Raw genomic sequence first — 23,824 nt, 5'->3', positions numbered from 1 at the left:
TGTGTACATACTACATACAGATAGACAGACAGATATAGGTATATACTGTAAATATAAATACATATACATTAATATAAAAAGGAATACCAAGGTGTACTACGCATAATAAATAGCTAAGACATGGACAAGACCCTAAGAACATTTCCATGAGTCGAAAGGCAACTTCCGCAATGGAGAAGGTGCAACATGACTTTCGAAACACAGTACCGAGAATGATAAAATATGGTAAGTGAAAATATAAAGTAGATTAATATTAAAACTTAATATTAGAGAGAAAAAAAAAAAGGAGAGAGAATATCTGCATGGAGACCACTGAGAGAGAGAGAGAGAGAGAGAGAGAGAGAGAGAGAGAGAGAGCTGAAGTGGAGTCAAAAGCAGGTGTTGCATTGAATGTTATGATTGCAAGTAGGAGAGTGTCTTTGTCAGGACAACTACAAAAGAACAGTTGCGTGGGAACAGGAGAGGCCGAAGGAGTCTGACAACAGTGACCGATTAACAAACAGTAAAAGAGGAGGGCGTAAAAAATGGCAGGGAGAGAGGAACAGTAATACCGAAGAAAACTAACAAAACGAATTTTTGTATGATAAAGCAATTGCAGGGAAAACATTGCTGTTATCCACCAAGAACACAAGATAAAATTTTTAGTCAGAGAAGTGACAAATTTAGAGCGATAGTAAGGGCTTCTCCACCCTGAAGTCTAAACTGAACATTTCTTGGTGCAGATTTGTCCACTCGTCTATGCTGGGATAAAACCAGATTATCTTTTCACTAGGTCGTTTCTGGATAAGCCATTCTCAGTGGCACCTACGTCATATGTGGCAGTGAGAACAGCTTGCTCAGAGCATGGTCCAGTAAAAGGGGACGTTTTTCTTTCATTCGTTGTCCCGACCTACACGAATCGACAAATTTGTGTAATAAAATGTCCGGTTAACAGCTTCACTCCGATGATTTATTTTTCTGTTTACTTTGATCTCCAAGCTATGTAATTTAGTTTTGGATGAACTTTTCGAAATGGAGATGTTAGATACAACCTTAACTGACTCCGTCACCAAACGGCCGTTCCTTGGCTAAAGGAAAGGGTAGATAGCTAACAAGAATAACACTTAGAAATAAGTCACAGTCCTGATGAGGCTTTGGTCTTAATGTGGAGAGGATTTAAATCATTAAATCACACGACATAAACCTAAAATACAGGACGCCAATCATGTCATTCTAATATTACTTAACTGAGCCAGGCTGATTTACTTCCTTCACAGTACTTAGTAAAGACAGAGTAGCTGGCCTAGTGAGTGAACCACTGCATAACCCATTTATTACCATGACGCTGCTTAAATATTTCTTCCCTCTTACTGTTAGGCGATTGTCCTCCTTATACAGAGGTATTTTGAAACGGAGGGTTAGATATTGCCCCGCCCTCAGGAACTGCTTCAGAACCTGAGATCCACCCTAAGATTATGCCGGTAGATGCAAGTCCAGTATTTTTTTTTTTTTTTTAAGCCCAGAAACTTCTTCTTCATTGTCTTTTGTGGGGGGGTAGGAGCATACGATTCCATTCATGTCAGAAGAGACCAGCCTTAATGAAAACAGTTTTAAAAGAAGCAGACCAAATTTTACAAGCAAACAGAGTGAGGACGTGAAGCTATTACAATTTGTATCAGTGTAAATATGAGGGTGGGGAAGAGTGGCCGAGACGTGAGACATAAGTATGTGTGTGTGTGTGTGTGTGTGTGTGTGTGTGTGTGTGTGTGTGTGTGTGTGTGTGTGTGTGTATTTACCTATTTGTATTTACCTATTTGTAGTATACAGGAATTGAGCGATGCTCGTGTTGTCCTGTCTCCATATCCACATTTATCTAGTTTACTTTTACACACATGAATGTTTTTCTCCTGCACCACCTTTTTGTCTAAGTCGTTCCAAATACTTATGTATTTACCCAATATACCTAATTGAGATACACACGAAATATGCTATGCTCGTGGGTTCCCATCGCTGTTTCTCAGTAAGTCAAATTTAGCTTTAAACTCGTTTAAGTTTTTAGACTGGATGATCTTTTTGTCCAGGCTATTCCATAAATCTATACTCTGTAAGGAAAGCCATATTTCTTGATATCCTTCATGCAGCTTGACTTTTTCAATTTCATTCCGTTTCCTCTTGTTGCTCTCTTATCCCATAAAAACAGATCTTCTCGGTCAATTTTATCTACCCCCACCATGGTCCTGAACACTGCAATCATGTCTCCCCTCTTTCTCCTTTCCTCTAAGGAAGGCAAATCCAGCTTTTCCAGCCTCTCTCTGTATGACAGATCTGCCAGACTGGGGACCATTTTGGTTGCTGTTCTTTGTATTCTCTCAATCTTGTTTATATCTTTCTTTTTGTGTGGGGACCATACTACCGCTGCATATTCTAACCTGGGGCGGATCATGGCCACTATCAATTTCTTCATCATCTCCTCATCCATATAATGAAATGCTACTCTTATGTTAGTCAGGAGTTTATAAGTCTCTCTAACTATCTTATTAATGTGCTTTTCAGATGACAAACTATCTTGGACCAGCACTCCTAAGTCTTTCTCTTCTCTCATTTTAGTGATTAATTCATTACCCAACAAATAATTCATTGATGGCCTCCTGGTACTTTTACCCATTTCCAATATTTTACATTTCTTTACATTAAATTTCATTTCCCACTTCCGGCTCCAATCATGTATCCTATCCAAATCCTCCTGCAGCATTTTACAGTCCTCCTCAACCTCTATCTTCCTCAAGATCTTTACATCATCAGCAAACAGACTTGCATAACTGTTCACTCTATCTACCATATCATTTACGTAAATCAGGAACATTACTGGCGCCAACACCGAGCCTTGGGTGACTCCACTTGTTACTTCCCTCCATCCAGACATCCTATCCTTTATTACTGTCCTCATTTGTCTGTCTCTCAAAAAGTCTCTCATCCATTCCAGGAGTTTCCTCTTCAGTCCTCCTATATATTCTAGTTTCCACATTAGTCTTTTATGAGGTACCTTGTCAAAGGCCTTCTCTAAGTCTAAGTACACACAATCCACCCAATCATCTCTCTCCTGTACCACGTCAATCTCTCTTGAGTAAAAGCTCAACAAGTTAGAAACACATGACCTTCCACTCTGAATCCAAACTGACATTCGGCCAAAATATTCATCTCTTCTAGATATTTTATCCATCTGTCTTTCAGGATTCTCTCGCACAATTTTGCGACCATGCTGGTTAGAGACACTGGTCTATAATTCAGGGGTTCTTCCCTGTTTCCTCACTTATAAATTGGTACCACATTTGCCCTCTTCCATTCTTGTGGCACTTTCCCCTCTTCCAGAGAACACATGATTAAACTGTGAATTTTATCTGCCAGTTGTTCTCTGCATTCCTTCAGTACCCATTCCATCAGGTCCTGGGGCTTTCCTTACATCTTGAGTTTCCAGTAATTTGTACACTTCCTGTACCTCCACTTCTATATCTTTATCACCGGTACATTTCTAGTCACTCCCTTCCCTTCCACAAACTCTTTTTCATTAGTGAAAACTGATTGGAAACATTTGTTCATTATTTCAGCTTGCATTGCTGCATCTTTATAAACCTCTCCTTCTACTTTCAAATTAGTGATTCCTTCCCTTTGTTTCAATTTGCCATTAACAAATCTATAAAACAGTTTGGGTTCATCCTTGCATTTGTCTATTATACCTTTTTCAAAATTCCTTTCTTCTTCTCTACGTATTCTTGTGTAATCATTTCTATTTCTATTTCTTTTATATTCTTCCTTTGTTCTGGTGTTGCCCCTCTTTCTCCAGTTGTTCCACGCCTTATATCTTTCTTTTTTTGCTATCATACACCTTCTATTAAACCACTCCTTTTTCCTGTTTTCTTTCCCTCTTACTCTTGGTACAAATTTTTCCACTCCCAAATTGTAGAGGTCTAGAAAGATATCCCACTTCCTTTGTATCCCTCTTGTTTCTCTGAATTTTCTCCAATCCGCATTTTCAAAAAAGTTTCTCAGTCCTGTGAAATTAGCTTTCCTAAAGTTGTATCTTCTGTCTATGAAGCTCGTCTCTTGGCTCGACGTTCCCTATTATCATCTGGAACTCAATGACCACATGATCACTTTTTCCTATAGGACAGAAATATTTCAATGATTCTATTACATCGGGTTCCTTAATAAACAGTAAATCTAACCTTGCTGGTGTGTCCTCACCTCGGAACCGTGTCTCTTCTCTGACCCATTGCGTCATCACATTATTCATTATTATATTTAATAAAATAGTGCCCCACGAATCCTCGCCGCCTCCTGAGTCCCATTCCTCCCAGTTCACCTCTTTACAGTTAAAGTCACCCACCAAAATTATATTATTGCTTTTCTCAATTATTTTTTGTAAATAGCTAGCCATATCTGACAACATCTCATGGTATTCGTCATCATTCCATGCTCTCGTCTTAGGGGGAACATACACTACCACCATATCTCTCTTGACTTTCTCTCCAGTTTCCAAATTCATATATATCACTTCAGCCCTGCCTTCTCCCATTTCCACGGTATCTACATTTATGTTGTTCTTCACTGCTCTCATCACTCCTCCCGTTTTTTCTTTTCGGTCTCTTCTCCACAGATTGTATTTACCATCTCCCAAATGAACATTAATATCCTCTCTTAATTTGATCTCTACAAAGCGCATGACATCAGGTTCATATTCTCTCAAGAAATCATTAATTTCAAGCCTGGCCGATATCAAACCATCAATATTAGTGTATATCACCTTTAAATTATTTTTCATGTTTTTTATGCCCTCTTCTCTCCTTCTCTCCGTCAGTACCACTTCCTCAATTTCTAATCTTTCACAGCTATCCCCCTTAGTTTCCTTCACTTCTATTTCCTTATATACCGTACCACTTCCTTACTTTCATATCCAATACTCTCCAAAAAAAAGTATTACATTCTTCCTCTGTCCTCTAATCATTTTTTTCCTTTACTTGATCCTTCAATGATTTTAAAACTTCTCTTTCTTCTTCATTTAAATCTTTTCTTATTATAATATTTTCCATTCCAGCCTCTTTGCTTAATTTCCAGGTCATTTTGAGTATATCATTTACTAAACTTTCTGATGTCAACTTGACTCTCATTGGTCTTGTTTCCCCTTTCCTATAAGGCCCTATCCTCCTTACTTCCTCAATTTCTTTTACCCACTTGTCTCCTTCGGGCTCAATTTTGCCTAATATACCTCTCATCAGGTTCGTGTCTCTCTCGAGTCTCACGAATCTAACCTTTTCTTCCTCCTCCCTGTTTCCAAATATTACCACGCATCTGTTCCTTTCTACAGTTTCTCCCACTATTTTCTCTTTTTTCTTTAGTATTTTCACTACATTTTCTTCCATCTTTTTCTTGTTCATTTCCCTTTCTTCCTGGATGATTTCTCTTAAGCTGACCACTTCTTTCTGTTCTTCTTCTACGTGTGCCCACTTTGCCTTATGTTCTTCTAATAAACTACTCACCTTCTCTGTTTTATTAGTACTCTCTTCTAGTTTCCTCCTCAATTCATCATTTTCACGCTTCAAATTTCTTATTTCTTCATTCGCCGTCTCATTGGACTGGATCAGACTCTGTATAGTAATTTCCGTGTTCTCAGACACGTCCTTTAACACTAAATTCTCCACTTTCTTTTCAAGTTCACTAATCCTCATTATCAATGTTTTAACCAGATCCATGATATTAGTATTTCTATCAAATCCTGGAAATTCGAGTCCCTCAGTATTTACATTTTCGGCCATGTTGGGTGTTGGTTACTGTAGCAAAAACAGCTGTTACCGAAAATACTACAAAACATTCATGTATACTCTTCCCAATAAATCTTTACATTTTTGGTAGTCTATATTAACTTACAATATTTTAAACTTAAAACAAAACCATAGGAGACAGGATAAACATAATTCCAGGAAACTACTTAAGGTATGTGTGTGTGTGTGTGTGTGTGTGTGTGTGTGTGTGTGTGTGTGTGTGTGTGTGTGTGTCTGTGTGTCTGTGTGTGTGTGTGTGTGTGTGTGTGTGTGTGTGTGTGTGTGTGTGTGTGTGTGTGTGAGAGAGAGAGAGAGAGAGAGAGAGAGAGAGAGATCACAAATGTGTGTATGTGTGAAATATGAAAACGTGGTTACGAGTATTTACTAGAATGGAATTGTGCACTTCTTGTTCGTATTTTTAGTTGTTTTCCGGGGAGGGGCACTAACCCTTCGCCAACACACTTGTTGTCACATATGGAACACCTGTTGGTTGGTTATAAGGTTACCCACCCAGCGTTGTAAATGCTTTCCTAGTTTACAGGAAATCATTTGGCTTGCCACTCAGTGTAGAGCTACCCTAAAAGCAGAGTTACTTGAGAGGAACATGTGGAATCACATGGAGATACAGACTGCCAAATGAGGATGGGAAGGTGTGTTATGGTGTGGATGTGGATGTGACAGGAAGCGTTAGGAGAAACACACTGAGGTGGTTTGGCCATGTGGAGAGGATGGAGAGTGAGAGATTGAAGAGGAGAATGTATGTGAGTGAGGTGGAGAGGGGGAGAGCGAGGGGGAGGCCAAGGATGAGATGAAGGGATGGAGTAGAGAGGTATATGAGAAAGGGGTGTGTGAGCTGGGAGCAGGGCAGTGAAATGGCGGGGGACAGGGCGATATGGAGGCGATTTGTTTGTGGCCACCCCTTACAGGATTAGGGAGCCTGGCGATAGACAGACATAAATTGTGCACATAGTAGAAAGAACATGAAATTCAAAGAGACTTACACTTGCAATAATGTTTACAATCAGACTCCAACATCATACTCACAAGAACAACACTCCCTTGATCAGATACTTCTATTTTTACTGCACGAGAGCTTCCATTAGTTCACCTTTTCTGCTTGTAACTTTCCTCTGCTGGCTAATATCTCTAAACTGAGCGAGGCTTCGTATGATTCTCTGCACATATGTGATGCTACCTTACATGAAACATCAATGAGGAATATGACGGACACGTCCTTAGTATGGGGCAGAAGCAAAGGGACTGTCGGCCAACGATTGTCCCTTTCCGTACCTCAGTCTAAAAAGATCCGTTGCTTTACATTACAGTGAACATCAGTCTATTTACATCTTCAGCTTATTTCTGTCTGTAAGCATCCACAACTTTCATGTAATGACGTCTTCAAATACTTAATGCTGAGAAATTACCAAGTGGACTTTATCAATAAAGTGAAATAATGTATTGTGCCTGACGACTGACACCTTCAAGTACCATCACCTCTGGTGTTTGACGTCCTGACAACAATGACCTCTGATGACCTGACAACACTGACCTCAGTTGACCTGGCAACACCGGTTTCTGATGACCTCACAACACTGACCTCTGATGATCTGACAACACTCACCTTTAATGACCTGACAACAAACACCTCTGACAGCCTGACAACACTCACCGCCAAGCACCTGGCAGGACAGCGTCACCTCGGCGCCCTCAGGAAACGGACCTGCTACACTCCCCAACCTCGAGCCCGGAGAGTAGTCGCTGGTCACGGTCAGGCTCCGGGGCGGCTCTGGCGGAGGCAGGGGGAGGCACGGGAGAGTGAGGCAGGGTAAGACAGGTTGGAGATAAGTAGGGTAGGAGGGGAGGCAGGGCTAATTCAGGACCTTTGGCATGGGAAGGCAGGAGTAGGTCACGTAGTGAATGAGGCAGGGTGATGCAGTGGGAAGTAAGCAACTCGTACAAGGTGAGGCAGAGGGATAGGCAAGAAGTGTGTGTGGAGGTACAAGGCAGGTGGATGGAAGGCAGATGGCCAGCTGGAGTGAGTGATGGAGAGGAACGACGTCCTGGAATAAAGAGTGGGCGACTGTGATGGTGACCAGACAAGTGTTATGACAGCAGACAGGTGGACAGCTATGAATCTGGCCGGATGGAGTGATACAATAGATATTAACGATATACTATATGTAGGGAATAAAGGATGATTGGCTATGACAGCATATGTGAGCGAGGATAAGCAGTAGTCGGGAGAGGGTATCACGGTGTCTGATATGGAAGAATGAGGATGATAGGTATATGAGTGAGGTGAGTGTGAGCTGGGGGAAAGGGCAAACTGATAGCTGAGGACAGCGTGGCAGGGAAGCGGGTCGTCTGTGAGCATCCCTTTTGGAATTACAGTTGATACATACACAATAATAGGATGTGAATGAATGGCAAGTAAAGGCGGCAGCTCGACAGTGTGGAGCGATGGGTAAACATGGGATGGAAGAAGGAAGATAAATGATGCAGTAAAACAAACCAGATGGAGAGATGCAGTGGAGACTGAGGATGCTAGAAAGGTGAGACAATTGTATGTAAGTGATGAGCGGGTTAGACAAAGAGTGTGGGGCGACGGGTAGGCGTAGGTTAGGAGACGAAAGACAATGATACAGTAAGAGAGGTAGACAGTGATGATCAGGTTAAATGATGGGGGAAGATGGATGAGCTGGATAGTGGGATGCCCGACAGAACAAAGAAGCAGCGTGATGCGAAAGTTGGACTTGTACGATGGGCAACAATGAGGAAGTGAACGATAGTGTGAAGAGGCAAACAGGTGATGAGTGGGGAATATAAACGGAGAAAGGTTGGGGGGCGGGGGAGATAAACATGACAGAGAAACAATAAAAGACGGTAAGTTGTATGGTTGGAGATATAAATACGGATGACAAACAAGCGGAAATGGCAGAAAATTATTTTTTATAAAAAAATTGTAAAAAAAAAATATAACACCTGATAATATAGAGACATTTCCTTGTGTCAAATGCCTGAAATAGGACATTGGACAGGGAAGTTAGGCAGCCATTCAGATTGTAGGACGTTATGGTCGTATGTTTAAAGTTGAGGTGGTGAAGGATAAGGCAAACCCATAACGTCTGTCAGACATTAATGAAAAGTTTTTGGATACTGGGTTTGATCAGCCTGCTTTATACATGAGTGAGAACAATCATCAGTGATACAGAAAGGCAGTTAGTCAGGTAAGTAAAAGCAACCAAGCTGAGAGGTTAAGGAAAAGGGTGGGAATTATTCACACTCAGGAATCTGCAGAAGGGTGAACGTGTGTGTCTTCAGCATGGACGGCAAGCTGGAAACAGGGGTTAGCATTAAACCCAAAGCGATATCGATAAATTAACCCAGCACTCGGAAGTGAGTACCAAAGTATTATCTACCCAGGCAATTACACCACTTAAATAACTAATGCTTCCAGTACACTCGACTTGAAAGCTTGCGTCATCCCCGGCCAAGCTCGTACATTAAAAAGGATATGAATTAGTTTACATTTTATAAAGCAGTATAGCCTAACTTTCTACAGCATAGAGGAAAAGCTAAATCAAGGTAAGTTTTTCTTTGTGTGTTAAAAAATTTCGACTAAATATTTAAGTGCTACGAGATATTCTGGTGGTAGGTGGTGACGACCATCATCCACTCACTTGATGTAGTGCTGCCTACTTCCTTAGCCTTTTTCTGTGCCTGCCCTCCTCTCTTCCTATTTCTCTCATCTTTCCTGTCACTTCTTAATGCTTTTCTTTCCTTTACAGGTGGCTCTACATTGAGTGACAAGCCAAATGGTTTCCTGTAAGCCAAGAAACCATTTACGATGCTGGGTAGTAACCATATAACCGAACCATACGTGCTCCCTACGTGTCAACAAGTGGGTTGGTGGAGGGTTAGTGCCCCTCCCCGGAAAACAAAAAACTCAAAGTCTAATGGCCACCCCTTACGGGATTATGACGTCTGGCAACAGATAGATAGAGATTTTTTTCTGATTAGCTTTTATTTATCGTTATGCAGCAAATATTATTAAACCATATAATCTTATTATACATCAATAGTTTATAAAGCTTCTGGAGGTGCATCGCCAATGTTTAAACTCTAAAATACTATATAATTATCTTCATAAATCTAGCAGTTCTTATTGCCTATCATTTCCCTCGGCACGAACATTTCACTGGATATATGACAATTGCACCATTCTCACAGAAGAGACAATGTTTCGCTGTGATATTTTACTATAAGCATTACTGAATTACCTTATCTACATGATTTTGCGTGACGTCATTTATTCTATCATTTATAGTTTAAAAATTTTGCTCTGGTCTTCAGTGTAACCAACCTCAGTACCTTAAACTGACTAGGACATCTATAAAGAACTGGAAACAAAATAGTTTTGTTAATCATGTGAATAAATCAGTGAAGTGCAATATTGTAGTCCATGGGTTTGATTCTAAGCTGATGCTGAGGATAAGTATGGAGATGTCATTACGATTAAAACATTTAAATGATTTTACATAAGGCATCAGTGGTACTTCATGAATGATATTATCACACTACACTAACCTCCATTTAGACAGCACTGGGATAGCACAAATAATATGGTGAATTCTAAAGCCTGAAAAGTACAGGTGCCACACAACCATTCGCTAATATGCAGAATGTCTTAGTCTGTATAGGCAGCCAAATGCATAGTCTAAACAAGTTAGAGTCAAGCATAAGCATCAATCGTTCATTACTTATCAGGCAATTTTAATTGGGTAATGTGGTAATTAATGACCATTCGCAACAAGTAATGGTTTTGCTAGACTTTACTTTCACTTCATTCACAACCATTATAATACCAGGCTTTTCCCTTGCTTATTAACTAAGCGAACACCAACCCAGCCCATCCCTGGCCCGTGACACAGTGACTCACCGATGACTCTAAGTCGTATCCTGGTGTTCCTGGTGGGTGACTCAACAAAGTCAACCCTGCATCGGTAGTGTCCTTGGTCACTAATCTTGAGCTCCTCCAGCACCAGGCCGCGCTGACCCCTGTCCAGCCGCAGGTAGGAGCGGCCCTCCAGCCCGCCCTCCGCCCAGTGGCTCCCGCCCTCCACACCCACGCCCCTGGCATCCACGCTGTATATAGGGGAACGATGATTTTGTGTGTGTGTGTGTGTGTGTGTGTGTGTGTGTGTGTGTGTGTGTGTGTGTGTGTGTGTGTGTGTGTGTGTGTGTGTGTGTGTGTTTTAGCAATCAGAAAAACAGAAAATACATTCACACAACCAAGAAACGTTGTCATTGTCTTTGAATCATCTATTAGAAAAGTTAATCAAAGCCGACCCAACAACAGACAGCCTCAGGAGAACCAGTTGTTATATTGCTGCTTTGATTGCAGTTGTTTGTAAACGAACTTGAGAAAGGCCGTGTCATCAGTCTTCTGTGAAGTTGATAAAGTTACACATTAACCCTTTCAGTCCGGTGGTTATTTCTCCATTATAAGGCCAGTAGACTATTATATTCATCGTAGGTAAGTACACTGGTAATGAATGATTTATGAAGGATGCATCAAACCCCTGGATTCCGAAATGTCTATTCTCAGGTGAATTGAATCGCCTGGAGATAGCAAAAAAAAAAAAATTATATACGCGTTATCGGATTCAGTGGGTTCAACAGAATGTGACCAATGCATCTCGTGTTAGCATGCACGGCAGTACGGCAATGGTATGATTCTACTGTATGTACCAGGGTGAGAACGTCATTATATTTTACATATATACAGAAGGTACCAACGATACTGTGCAGTCACAGAAATAAATTTTGATACACTTCATTATGATAAAGAAAGAGGCAGTGAACAGTGACTTATGAAACCCAGCACTTCAATCTTCGGTGTTAAAAGTTACTGGTTTACTGGGTAAGAGTTTCATAAATGTACCATTACAAAGTAAATCGGCATTCTGGTCCACAAATACAGCTGTACACAGGTTATCAACGACAACCCACCAACTTAAAACATTTACTCTTGTCTAACACCTATCGACTTCACATGGGCCATTTAGGCAAATTAGTTTTCGCTTCGTTCTAGTCTGCCCCTAGAATAGGACACACAACAATCCAATTTGTATTCAGGTCCCCAGCAGTACTGCTGAGTGTGTAAGGACAAGAGGGGAAACAAACTTGTCCAAGAATCTCACCAACCCCAGAATTGCACCCCGGTTCTTCCAGTTTCGGAACAGATGTGCTAACCAGTGGACCACCGACTTCCCCCGTACATACAGTATATACTTGGGCACCGACGTCACTGTACTATGTAGGACCAAAGTCCAGTAACATCTGAGAGACCAACGTTCAGTAACGAGACTGTTACTCGTGAGGTGAGCTGCCATCTTGGGTGTGGGTTTCTGAACTATGAGGTCATCGTGACTTCACTATTTCTGGAGCCGGCGGTGGTGTAATCGGAAGCATTTTTTGCCGGGTTTGGTTCCTGGGCCGGTTCAGAACCCTCGAACAATGTTTTCTTTACTGATGCCTGCTCACAATTAGAACTAAAATCAGACCCCACGTTGCAAATATAGCGGTTGTATATCAGAGTATGTCGTTATAATCACATACGTGGCCCAGTTGACCCAACAACTGCAGGTAAGCAACTGCCCCTACGGGATCATCCCCTAGGTCTGTGATGGGTAAGGAGCAAACCAGGCAAATGTATCAGGTTTGGGACCAGGATTGCTCTGTGTCTCTGGCAAATGTGAGGAGAAGGGAAATGACCGTCAGAGTCATTTCCTGTGTGTGTGTGTGTGTGTGTGTGTGTGTGTGTGTGTGTGTGTGTGTGTGTGTGTGTGTGTGTGTGTGTGCACGCGAAAGAGAGAGAGAGAGAGAGAGAGAGAGAGAGAGAGCAGCGGCTCCCACACGGGAATCGGTTTCCCACCAAACAAAACACAGATGCTCCTCGCAGGATGCAGGGTAGGGTGAGTAGGTTTAGTTTCCTGGCAGGAGTTGCATCTACTTCGTTCCACCCAGGGTATTGCTGCCAACTTCTGAAGGATTTTCTTTAGCAAAGTTGGGGGAAGACTGGATCTCAGTATATTTGACTGCCTGTGATAATGTCCAGCGTTTGTGGGATACCTTTTTATTTTTATTTTCTATTACCTATGCATGTGGCCACTTGTTGCACACTCTAAAAACCTATATTCATATATTAAGCACCATACCAGTAACTTTCTGATACAAAACTTTGTGTGCGGCCACCCTTGCTCCGAACATATGGTCAACAAGAGGAAACGAGGCTCAGGGGTCTACCCAATGTTCTGACTCTGATATTGCAGCAGCTCTAACCCGGTGTTTCGTTTCGTCTTGTTGATCACATATTTCAAGCAAGTGTGACCACACTCTTATACTTTCAGACAGGAGATACTGTCTGCAGAACCAACATAATCTGTTTGGTACATGCACCTGAACATCCTGAACACAAATGACACACTACCACACAACTCACACTCACCATGCTGGTGAGTACTAGCTCATGAGTGGAAAATCAAGTGAAGAATGGAAACGATATGAAAGACTTTTAGTAAACAGAGTAACAAGATAATCAGAGTTTTTCGAAGGTAGGCTACCAGCTTACAAATGGTTTACGCAGTTTAACACTAGAAAGCAAAATGTATGCAACTGAGAAGCACTGTATGTTCATCACCTCGGATGGTTCGCTGCCCTCTACAAAGGCAAGAAGGGTAATGGCACTCCCGGCCCTTATCCTGTTGAAACTAATAACCTTCTCCCAGCACGTGGTCCCATGTCTCGCAATAAATGTAGCTTACAACGTTTTACCTCATTAGAAGCTGTAACAAACAGCCTCGAAAGAAACATTACATCTGCTGCTGGCTTCATTGCTCTGTATTACTTTGTATTCCTTCGTACTTGTATATGGGAGTGCCAGCGCCGCTGGGATAGAACAGCACCAGTTGCGTGGAGTCGTTGGACAGAGGCGGGTCTTTTGTACTGTACCTGTATATGGGAGTGCCGGCGCTGCTGCGGTAGAACAGCACCAGGTGCGTGGAGTCGTTGGACAGAGGCGGGTCGAAGTCACATGGTAGCAGCGCCTGCCGCCCCACCACACCAACCACCTCCGTAAGTGGACCTGGTGGTACATGGACCTTACTACACACACACACACACACACACACACACACACACACACACAGTTCCGCAAGCGAACATGGGAGACACAACCTTACAATACACACATGAGAAAGAGAGAGAGAGAGAGAGAGAGAGAGAAGGAGGGGGTCTGCTTTGGCGAGTGCCTGAAGCATTAGTTTTATTCTCTGTGGGTTTCATGTTGGCCATGTGCTTATGGCATTGGAAAACCAACTTTTTTATTATCTAATGTTTCCTTATTTACTAATTTTTGTATTAAAATTACGAATGTATGTGCTAAGCAGTTTATTAGAGCATTCTCTTAATCCTTTCAAACAACTCAGATCAGAAGAAAAGTCCTTGGCCAGAAGGCAATTAGCTGCATTGCTGTATTGTGTGATTTCATCGTGTAGCTGGTGAGGGTCGCTGGGTTTAATGCTTGGTTATGTATTGTACACGGCGCCTCAACCCGGTATGCTGAGCTAGATCTGATTAAGATTGGAATTTATGGCAAAGACATAGCCTTCAAGTATGATATTTACGATTTTTGCCTTTACTAAGTTTATTTTATAAGTACTGGCTCAGGATTCTCCTGTGCTTCGAGCTACCTTTGACTCAGTATGCTCGGACCAGTAAATTTGTAATTGTTCCTTTTATGTATTTTTTACATAAATTTGATAAGTATTTGGTTATTTTGTAATAGTATAGTAATGAGTCTACTTGTGATGTATAGATGGAAATATTTGTCCTGGTACTATCCATGTATACTGATGTATTCTTTATTACTTAATGTGTTTCATAATCATGAATAATAATATTGGTATGAAATAGATGCAAATATTTCATTTCATTATTCTGGCTTTCATGATTATCTAGTCTTACTGGCCTAATTCCCCTTCAGGGTGATGGCCATTTATTAAAAAAAAAAAAAAAAATCAGTAGCTCTTGTGAAGCTGCAGGGGGAATTGGGTCCGTGTCTCAACCAAACAAGCCTTTAGCAATTACATATCCGCACCATGTGCTTAAGAATATACTGTATAGATATGCACTAATAAGTATGGCAACTTCATATATTGGGGCATAAACTTAGACTCGTACACAATCTTCCTTTAAGACGTGAAGATGATCTAGCAAGTAGTTTCCAAGATACAGCTATTTACAGATTAGTTTCCTAATATGGAAATGGCTCGTAAAACACAAATTGTGGTAATTTCACACAGAAGGACATAAACTAGGACTCATACTCTATTTTTATGATATGAAGATAATGCAGCAAAAAGTGTCCAAAATATAACACAAGACAGATTTTTCCTTATACAGTACAGTATGATCATAGCTCGTAATGCACAGACATTGCAATTTTATATATACGTACAGCCGTCCACACTGCCGCGAGGTACACCACAGAACGTTGGCAACGCTGGCCAAGACGGTAACCCGGAACCTCAAGTTTTCGAACTTCATTCGATGCAGTCACTGGTGGGAGGGAGAGATGGGAATGGGAGGCATAATCCACATATTGTACGAGTTACGAGTGATGTAAGAGGTCATTCAATACAAATATTCAGTCTTAAGTGTTTATTATCACAGATAATATTGCTATTCAGCATTTTTACACCATGCTAACGTCGATCATACACATCGCCTCGGTAACATAGCAACAGCGCGCACCTGTGCTTCAATCGGGGGGAGGGTTTCGAAGCGTTTCACTTGCTTCTTTACTATGTCTCCCCAGCGTTGCCACCGCTCTGTGGTGTACCTCGCGGCAGTGTGGACGGCTGTACATCAACTACGACATATACATTATCTTTCTGTATGATATGAAGCCAGTCAACCTGGTAGTTTCCAATATGCAGACGGACAGACAGACAGACGGACGTACAGGGTCGATTCCTATATCCCCACCATTTGGAATTATGTTGGGGATAATAAAACAAAATAAGCTCTTAGGAATTGGTCCGCCAAGTTTCATCTTAACGATTCTTTGTGCAGGTCGGACTGCAATCTCCAGCAGACAAGATCAACTTATCTCTTACATGGTCATAGCTCGTTAAGTACAGACAGTAAGGCAATTTTACATATACTGGTGTCAACTACGACACATACTCTTTCTGTCAGTATGATATGAACCAAATCCACCCGGTTGTTTCTGAGATACAGGCCAGGACGGAAAGAAGAACAGACGGACAAACAAACACGCGGACGGACAGGGGCGATTCCTGTATCCCCACAATACGGAATAATGGTAGGGATAACTAACCTGATCCACCCTAAGCTGACCTAACCAGCTTTACCTAAACTACTGGTTATATCATCATTAATTGCTGGTAACTAAGCTGCACCTCTCTCTCTCTCTCTCTCTCTCTCTCTCTCTCTCTCTCTCTCTCTCTCTCTCTCTCTCTCTCTCTCTGGTCTGTCTTCGGCCGTACAGCCTAGTGGTCAATACCGATCATCGTAAAGGTTATAGGAAAAATCCCGAAACAAGTATTGGTTTATAGAGATTCGACTCTGAACGTAACTTGACTGCTTCTTGAGGCCCAGAAATCGTCCTATGTACAGCAGCACACAGTCACAGCTAAAAATATCACCGCTTCCTTCTTAATACTCACAGTCCTTACTTATATATAGCTGGGCTACCTTAGTAAGAGATGCTGGAGGGACGCCTTCACGTGGTGGTGCTGATATAACTGGGTGACTCTGCTATCCACTTATACAAACGTCCTTCAACCCTCTTCCTTTTCTCTCGAAAAGTGAATGGTGAGCTGAAGAAGAGCAGTTTCATCCCGCGGTTCAGCGGGCTCACGTCCAGATGAGTCTACTGTAGGCCAACAACAACAACAACAACAACAGCAGCAGCAACAACAGCAACACCAACAACAACAACAACAACAACAGCAGCAACAACAGCAACACCAACAACAACAACAACAACAGCAACAACAACAACAGCAACAACAACAACAACAACAACAGCAACAACAACAACAACAACAGCAACAACAACAACAACAGCAGCAGCAGCAACAACAACAACAACAACAACAACAACAACAGCAGCAGCAACAGCAGCAGCAACAACAACAACAACAACAACAGCAGCAGCAACAACAACAACAACAACAACAACAGCAGCAGCAGCAACAACAACAACAACAACAACAACAGTAGTAGCAACAACAACAACAACAGCAACAACAACAACAACAGCAGCAGCAACAACAACAACAGCAACAAAAACAACAACAGCAGCAACAGCAACAACAACAGCAGCAGCAGCAACAACAACAACAACAACAACAACAACAGCAGCAGCGGCAACAGCCACAACAACAACCTCAATCAGGACTGGTGTGATAACACTATCGCGGGAGTGTAGGCTGTATGACATGTCAGTGGGTCTTGTGGATGATCACTTAACACTGTCTTAATGACATTCCAATATCCAAACTATTACCCGCCCCAGCCTGGAATCATTATTGTGTCAGTCATGAGCTGAGTTCAGACATGGCAGGTATTTATGATGAACATAAACATGGTGGCGTATGCTCTTCTCACTTTAACTTGGCCCAGATTTTCGCCCTTTTGGAGCTAGTTCTAAATAATTCAGTGACAGAACAAAATACTTCGGCTCTTTCTTTCCGTGGCAAACCATACTGACTCGCATCATATTTAAGTGTTTATGGTTTGTTACGATTCAACATTCAAGATGAAGAGGTGGCAATTTTGGGCCACTTTAGAATGAAAAGAGCGTAGCTGTAAATAAGAAGTCGGGTTGAAAGTCCTGCCTGAAGTACAACTGTTAAAATGTCCAAGAAGTAACGGAAAGGAATTAGGTTTAGCTCGTGTCTTTAAATGAAATGGACTCTTGTAGCCTAGCCTTGGTGCTCCCCTATTCCCAAAAAGAGTAATATGAGACTGGCTATTATCATTATTATTATATATCAATGTATAGTGGCCAATAAACAAGACACTGCCAATGTATCGCATAAGATGCAGTGTGTATTGCATCTGCCTTTGGAAGTAGTGTGTATTCATTCTCTGGTTAGCGGTGCTTCTTCAAGAATTTTTCCGTCACACACACACACACACACACACACACACCGCTCGCTGGTGCAGTGGTAACGCTCTCGCTTGCCAACTGGTGGACGGGAGTTCGCGCCTCTCTCAGGTTGCGAAAAGTTTCACTGACGAAGTGGGTGGTTACTGTCCCCCTTGAGCAAGGGGACGGGTGTGTGGGTGTGTGAAGGTCACAGCCTTGCCCTTAGATCGGACTATATGAGCTCTCAGCTCCCTTCCGGTAGGGTAAAAGCTGACGATCACGACCATCAAGTGATCCTGACCGACCCGGTGAATTACACACACACCATCAGGCAGAAGCCAGACTGACGTCAGGGGTGGGATCCTCAAACACTCGATTCTCACTCTTGAAACCAGATTTGTTTTTGTTGGAAGGTCACTATCATTATTTGTGTACAGTCTTTCCATGTTTTCTTTTTTTTTTCTCTCATTTCCTCAAAAACAACTATTACGTACAAAAGGAGCATTGTCATGGATTTTTTTTATTTCTTTTCGTTGATGGGGGATTATGAAAGGAGGGTGTAGAAAATTCCTGCTCTCTTGGTCTCACTACTAATTAAAATCAGAGTTACCAGAGTGAATGCATAGTAAGTATTGTTGGATCTGACCCTGGAGTGAAGAAATGTATTTTGAACCCAATATGCAGAAATTTCTTATCCTGCTCCATGATCCTACCTGAGAGTATGCATACTTCTCTTTTAATCATGGATGGAGCCTTTACAACCATCCCTCGCCTCGTCACTCCCCCTTCCCTCACGCACACAGACACACACACACAACACCATCAACGCACAGGACACTAAAACTGTGGTTGTGGGTTGGTGCATGTTTTGGTGCAGCAACCAGGTTTGCAGGCTTTCACCTACTCGTATGCATTAAGCTAAGATGTGTACTCCCCAGTTAATCAGTATTCTTTTCCTAAGCTAAAACAAAGGTTGCTAGGGCGTCTACGTGATAAGATAAGATGCTTATGTCCGGAGAAGTGGTGCATCCAGAGATTGTTTTTGCATCATAACAAGCTCCATTAGACAGCGTTGTCGGTTCAGCAATATTTGGCCGAAGACAACGTTGTTGTTGCTCTGCACCCCCAGTACTCGGTAGATCTCGCTAACTATGATTATTTGCTTGTTCCCCAAGATTAAGTTGGAAATAAAAGGAATAAGATTTGGCAATTTAGAAAAAATCCCGAAAACAAAAAAAAAGCAGGAGTCTCTGGACAGGGCAACAAAAGATGGCTACAGGAAGTGTTGCCAGGAATGGGAAAAGCGCTGGGAGAAATTTATAGCGTCTCAAGGGGACTACTATGAAATATACGAAAAAGGATTTGCTGTGAGTTTTGTAATTTTTTTTTTTAAATTCCTGGAAATTGGGGGTCCCCCTTCATATATATATTATATATATATATATATATATATATATATATATATATATATATATATATATATATATATATATGAGCATCTGTGGTACAGTGGCAAAGTGTGCGCCCCACCAGGGTTATAAACTTTGGGAGCATTCTTAAGGCCACATACTGCATTGGCGGACACAAGGGGTGCTGTGGTTGAACCAGTGTCACATACTATAAAGAATGCTTGCACCCAGTCGGCTTACGTGGTCCGATTACACTTGGTTCACAGACTACACACACATCCAAAGCCACTCCAACACTACAATTACACTTACAAGTACTTCTCACCCTATATACAATCTCTACAAGACAGCTTAAGCCAATTCGTAGAGATACATTGCTGTATCGTCCCCACTTCGGTCGGGATAGGCTGGTCCTGCAGGGGACATTCAAATGGCTGATGAGATGATATATATATATATATATATATATATATATATATATATATATATATATATATATATATATATATATTTATATAGATAGATAGATAGATAGTAATGCCTCGATATACGATACCCCTAGATGCAATACCCTGGCTTAACGATTGGGGTACAAATTGCTCCATACTCCGCCTAACGATGGCCAAACCCTGGTTTAACGATGGGTTTTGATTTTGCTTTCCGATTTTCTTTATATTTTAGGCTAAAATTGTGTGTTTAGATTGATTTATAAACTGTTTTTAGACTTCGATTAATGTGTTTTAGCCATAGGTGGGGTGAACATTGTAATTTTGGGGTACATTTTACTAAGCTTGATTTTTCCAAACTTATATTTAATGATATTCAGATTTGATTTGTTGGTTTTAGTGAGGTTTTTACAGGTGTCACTTAGGTTAGTTTCCTTGACAGCTGTTAGGACATTTAGATTGCCTTTAAATCTGTTTTTGGGCTCATCTGGGTGAGTTTTAGACTTGGTTTGGGGGGAAACCCAAGGCAGGTAAATGATCTACATTGAAATACATGTTAAAAGTACCCCGATATACAATACCCCGCCTATTGAAGGGGTTTTACCTATCCAATTAGATTGTTAAACCGGGGTATGCTTGTATATATATATATATATATATATATATATATATATATATATATATATATATATATATCACACTGGAGCCCAATGTCCTCAGTATATTACGGAACTGGGAATTTTAAAAAGTTATCAAAATAAGGAACCTCTCTAGGGACCTAATGAGATTCGCGACTATGAGCCGATAGGCGGAGGGCGGTATGCTTAGTACCCTCCTGGTGCAGTGTCTCGTGCAGAAGCTCTGGGATCCAATGGGGTATATATAATATATATATATATATATATATATATATATATATATATATATATATATATATATATATATATAGAGTATACATTCATAATCATCATCCGGACCTCCTTTCCCACCCTAAGGCAGGGTGAGGAGTAGCAATGTCCAGACAGCCCAAATTTGCCCAGTTTAGTTGGCCACACTTCCATTCACTCATCATTGAAACTCCCAGAATCCTGGCTCTATCAGATGCGCCAAAAACATTCATCATGTTCTGTAGCTTCACTGAAACGTATCCGATTGAGTGAATCCGGATGCTGCCACGTTAAAAAGGGGTGCCAGAATCCCTGATCATCCCTTTCTCCTCACAATATTCGTCCAGCCAGCTCGACTTCTTGTCAGTTCCCAAGCCTCACCAACTTCAAAACCTCTCTTCCTCACATATCTATCCACTTTCTCCTTGACCTACCTCGCCTCGTCCCTACTTCAAATTCTCTCAGATATACATTTTTCACCATTCTATTGGTATCCATTCTCTCCACATGACCATACCATCTCTGCACACTCTTTTCGATTCTGATGTCCACAGACTTCCACACTCCATATCTTTCACAAATCACATTATTTCGTATCCTATCCACCCTCTGTACTCCACATAAATTCCTCAGCACTCCCATTTCCACTGCTCTTACTGTTGACTTTTCATTTTCATGTCGCACCATAGTCTCACATCCATATGTTAAATTGGCACTAACACTCCTTCATGTAAGCCTTGTGCAGCTGCAACACTCAAACCTGTTTCTTATCAAGGCCTTCATTGCACCGGCTACTTTTCTTCCTTGTGTCACTCTTCTTCCCACTTCTTTTGCACATTTTCCTCTCTTTTCTATCAGTGTCCCCAGGTATTTGAACTCCTTCATCAGTTCCAGTCTCTCTCCATTCACCGTAACATCGCACCGGGAGTCACTTTCTCTCTTAATAACCATCACTTTTCTCTTTTCTACATTTACTCTCAAGGCACGACGCTCACAGACATCAGCAAAACTACACTAGCCTAACAAGTTCTTGTCCAGTATTTGCAAGTAGTACTGCATCATCAACATACAACGAATTTGAGATTACTAACGCCATCCCCCTCTCCATTACTCGTATTTTTACTTCTCTCATCACACCACCCATATATATACTGAACAACCATGGGGACATCACACTACCTTGTCGCAAGCCCACACTAATCATGAACCATTCACTTAGATGCCCATTAATCCTTACACATGCCTCACTACCATCATAAAATCTCTTGATGGCACTTAGCAGCTTACCATCTACACCGTACATGCACAAAACTTTCCACAATCCTTCTTTGTCCACTTTGCCGTATGCTTTCTCCAGATCCATGAATGCCATAAATTCCTTATGGTCCGTCTCACAAGCCTTCTCTGCTATTTATCTCACTGCAAATATCTGATCCACACGTCCTCTGCCACTCCTAAAGCCACCCTGTTCATCACTCAGTAGGACTTCTGATACCTCTCTTACTTTCTCTATAATAATTCTTCCATACACCTTCCCTACCAGACTCAATAAACTTATGCCACGATAATTCTTGCACTCGCTTCGCTCACCTTTATTATTGTACAGGAGTACAATCACAGCCTTTTTCCACTCTCCTTTCACAGTTTCACTCATCCATGCCTTCTTCCATGTCTCCAACATGCACCTCATTCCACTCTTTCCACTACACTTAATCATCTCTGGATACACTTCGTCAACCCCAGCTGCTTTCCCATTTTTCAGCCGCTTCACAGCACTCTTCACCTGCGTGAGTGTCACCTCACCTGGCACTGCCTTCCTTACCTACACATCCCTAAAACCAATGATGTTTACAGCCGCTCTGCTTTCTCTATTCCCATTTATCAGGCTTTCAGAATATTCTTTCCATCTGGTCCTTACTTTATCCCCATGGGTTAGTAATCTACCAACTACATCCTTCACACCATCACATTTCTTTTCACTTTCACTCCTACATTTTCGCACCTCTTTCCTGAATTACTTTCTATTCCCAGAATAGTCTGCATTCACTCTTCTTCCTAGATCATCACTTACTTCCTTCTTTTTCCTTTTCACTAGTCTCTTTGTGTGCTTCTTGCGCTCAGTATATTCAGTTGTTATTTCAACTGAACCCCTGTCCTGAAACCACTTCAGCCACTTCTTCCTCTTTTCCTCCACTGCTCTCTTAAACTCATCATCCCACCATGCCGTACCTTTCTTTGTTGATATTCCTGCCACATCACACACCGCTTTAGCATTTCTAACTAAGCAATCCCTATTTGCATTCCAAAGGCTGTCCAGATCCATTTCATTCCAGTTCACTGATTCTAACACCTCTCCTATTCATCTGCCATTTCTTCGATCCTCAACTTCTCAACTTTGAGTCTTTCTCCATGACTGCTCCTCTCTCCTGATCCACCTCACTCCTCACGGCTTGATCTTGCATACCACAATCATATGATCTGACAGACCTCTACATTGTCCTCTCACGGCCTTCGTATCAGCAGCCACTCCCAGAATCGACCTCTCTACGAGCATGTGATCAATCAGGCTTCTTTCAACACGATACCCGTTCCCTCTATACCACGTATATTTAGTTGCACTTTGTGTTTGACATACTAGTTACAAATGCACAACCCCCTCTCCTGACACATATCCTTCAGCCGTTTTCCATTATCTTTTTCTCCCGGTACTCCATTACAACCCTTAATGTTATCCTCAAGACCAATGCCTAATCTTCCATTCACATCACCTATTATGATCACTCTATAGCTCCTGGTATTTCTACCACTACTTCATCCAGCTCATTACAAAACCAGTCTTTCTTTCACTCCTGTCCTCACACGGTGCATACGCTACAGTCACCACCACTTTCACCTTCTGAAACTTGAACTTGGCATACATACACATCGAGCTGACATATTTGAAGTCTCTCATCCACTCTGCCACACCTCATTCATCAACAAAGCAACTCTTTCCTTGCATCTTCGTTGCCTGCTCATGCTTGCTCTTACATATTTCACACCCTCCCCCTCCTCCACCTCATACCCTTTCATCTTTGTTTCACACAATGCCATCACCACATAT

General features: G+C 41.6%; 1 protein-coding gene across 1 annotated transcript in view; it reads right to left on the bottom strand.

Annotated features, from left to right (window-relative positions):
* LOC145408639 (protein turtle homolog A-like) overlaps window positions 1-23,824 on the bottom strand; it is a 210,251-nt gene that overhangs the window by 106,007 nt on the left and 80,420 nt on the right. The window contains exons 3-5 of the mRNA XM_080279324.1: window positions 13,809-13,941; window positions 10,735-10,940; window positions 7,465-7,581 (exon numbers count right to left, since the gene is read on the bottom strand). Of these exons, the coding sequence (XP_080135450.1) occupies window positions 7,465-7,581; window positions 10,735-10,940; window positions 13,809-13,941 (456 nt within the window). The remainder of the gene's footprint in view (window positions 1-7,464; window positions 7,582-10,734; window positions 10,941-13,808; window positions 13,942-23,824) is intronic.

The sequence above is a fragment of the Coenobita brevimanus genome, chromosome 78 (genome assembly GCF_032717465.1).
Source record: "Coenobita brevimanus isolate Jiangsu-jjx chromosome 78, ASM3271746v2, whole genome shotgun sequence".
Classification (NCBI taxonomy): domain Eukaryota; kingdom Metazoa; phylum Arthropoda; class Malacostraca; order Decapoda; family Coenobitidae; genus Coenobita; species Coenobita brevimanus.
This window is presented reverse-complemented; position numbering and strand designations above follow the sequence as displayed.